Genomic DNA, 2,500 nt, shown 5'->3' on the forward strand with positions numbered 1-2,500 from the left:
GGCTGTGCTTGTGGTGGCTGTGCTTGTGGTGGCTGTGCTTGTGGTGGTTGCATCTGTGGTGGCTGTTGCTGTGGTGTTTGTGGAGGTTGCTGAGGAGTGTGTGGTGGTTGCTGAGGAGTGTGTGGTGGTTGCTGTGGAGTGTGTGGGGGTTGCTGTGGGGTATGAGGCTGCTGTGCCTGTGGTGTATGTGGCTGTTGCTGAGGTGTGTGTGGAGGCACAGTTTGTGGTTGGGGCTGTGACTGTGGTGTTTTTGGGCGTGGAGTTTTGGGCTGAGGGGGCTGAGGCCCCTGTGTCTGGAGGGCCTGGGGAGGCCCACCCTGAGGCTGAGGGGGTTGGTGTTGCGTTTGTATTGGGGGCTGTGGCTGAGACTGCATGATCTGAGACTGCAGCATTTGCTGTGATTGTGCCTGCAGAGTCTGTGATGGCTGTGGCAGCTGAGGCTGTGCTGGCTGTGACTGTTTCTGTGGCTGGGAATGTTGTTGTTGTGGCTGCTGCTGTGAAAGCTGTGACTTTTGCTGCTGCTGCTGGCCTGCAGTTGGGTATGGGTATGGAGCGTATGACTGTGGGAATCCAGCAGGCTGGTGGCCCTGGCCACTCCAGATATTCCAGCCTGACTTAGAGTCCATGCGGCCAGCACCAGCTGCAGCATACCAGTGGGCAGCTGGATATCCTTGTTGACCTGGGGGGCCCCGGCCAGCCAGCTCAGGAGGATAGCCTGAGCCTGGCGATGCTCCATATGGAGATGCATAGTTATTTGGCATGGGGTGGTAGCTGGAGGACTTGTGAGCTGCCATGGGAGACTGGGGGTGCTGACCGCCTGCAGAAGACTGACTATTACTACCCTGAGAATATCCATACGGGTACTGAGTGCCTTGACCTGAGTATCCAGAGCCCACACCTCCTGACCAGCTGGAGTAGCCAGGCTGTTGGGGCTGCCTCTGCTGCTGTGGGTGGTGGTGCTGCTGCGGCTGCTGTGATGGGGGCGGCTGTGGCTTCGGGGCCTGCTGAGCCTGGGACAGCTGTGGTGGGTGTTGAGCTTGAATCTGTGGGGGCTGCTGTGCCTGTGTCAGCTGTGACTGCTGCTGTGGCTGTGATAGCTGCTGGCTCTGTTGGGATTGGGAGATTTGTGGAGGTTGTTGCTGTGACTGGGAAAGCTGTGGGGGCGGTTGAGTCTGTTGTGCTTGATGCTGGGACTGCTGTGGCTGCTGGGAGTTCTGCTGTGACTGCTGCCCTTGATGATGATGAACCTGCTGCCCTTGCTGCTGCTGCTGCTGCTGCTGCTGCTGCTGCTGCTGCTGCTGCTGCTGCTGCTGCTGCTGCTGCTGCTGCTGCTGCTGCTGCTGCTGCTGTTGCTGCTGCTGTTGCTGCTGTTGCTGCTGGCCTTGCAAGTGCTGTGGAGGCTGTGGCTGTTGATGTTGGGACAGCTGAGACTGTTGCTGTGATAACTGTGACTGTTGATGCTGAGACTGTTGGGGTTGCTGGTGTTTTGGCTGTGGTACTTGATGCTGTGCACCAGATGCTGGCTGCTGCTGCTGATTAGTCTGTTGATAGCTAGACTGTTGTTGCTGTGGCAACTGATGCTGCACATAGTGTGATTGAGCTGGGCTCCAGGACCTCTTACCAATCTGTGACACCTGTTCTTTCAAAACTGCAGTGGCTTTTTCCATGGATAATGGCTCCTTGGCAACCTCCTGGGGACTAGGTTGTTGATTAACTATGGAACTGTTAGTTCGATCATCCTCTTTCTGCTGTGGAGAATTCACCCGAGTAGAATCACTGGTATCTTCCATACGAGAATTCAGGTGGCGTTTCTTTTCTGTCTTCTCATACATCATCTCTTCCTGAACATGAGAGGTTTCCCTTGATGGAACATGGTGGAGGGAGGGTAGTGTTCCATGGATAGTTGTCGGGGATGACGGCACATGACGTGACAAATCCTCAGGAACATCTCTCCTCTCATCTGCCAAGGACTTTTGGTCCTCTTTCTGGCTGTCAGGTGTTCCATGGGACATCTGCAATCCTTTGTGCACATCTACTTGCTGGCTGTGATGCTGATCTGGCACTACTTGCTCCTTCTGCCCCTGGGTCTCCCTCTCTGGCATGCTGTACTCCTCGGCAGCTGTCCGAGATGCAGTCCGTGAACAGTGAGAGTTTTCTGCCGACTGCTGTTTCAGCTGTGATATTCTCTGCTCAAACCCATCTGGCATAGATGATCTTCCTGCTGGGGACACCTGTCTTCTGGTTGGACTATGACCTGTCAAACTATTAGGTATTTCATGTGCAACATTACTTTCACGTTCAATCACCCTTTCTTTTGTTTCTCCAATAATACTAGACACTGAATAAGAACTTGTTTTCCTTGGCTTACTGTAATTTGAACTTACTCCTATCTCAGTTCTGGTGTCACTCACTGGAATATTCTCTGGCACTGAGCATGTTGGGCTTGAATACGCATGTCTACTATGAGCCTGAGAAACTTGCGTATCTGTCCTCATGGAGT

The 2,500-nt window shown here is 53.9% G+C and overlaps 1 protein-coding gene across 4 annotated transcripts in view; it reads right to left on the bottom strand.

Moving 5' to 3' along the window:
• Positions 1 to 2,500, bottom strand: part of LOC125031427 (bromodomain-containing protein 4-like) — a 41,664-nt gene that overhangs the window by 27,909 nt on the left and 11,255 nt on the right. For all 4 annotated transcript variants that reach the window (XM_047622153.1, XM_047622150.1, XM_047622152.1 and 1 more), the window contains exon 2: positions 1 to 2,500. This exon is cut by the window's left edge and continues 1,348 nt beyond it; it is cut by the window's right edge and continues 1,530 nt beyond it. In XM_047622153.1, the coding sequence (XP_047478109.1) occupies positions 1 to 2,500 (2,500 nt within the window).

This window comes from Penaeus chinensis, chromosome 13 (assembly GCF_019202785.1).
Source record: "Penaeus chinensis breed Huanghai No. 1 chromosome 13, ASM1920278v2, whole genome shotgun sequence".
NCBI classification, from domain to species: Eukaryota; Metazoa; Arthropoda; class Malacostraca; order Decapoda; family Penaeidae; genus Penaeus; species Penaeus chinensis.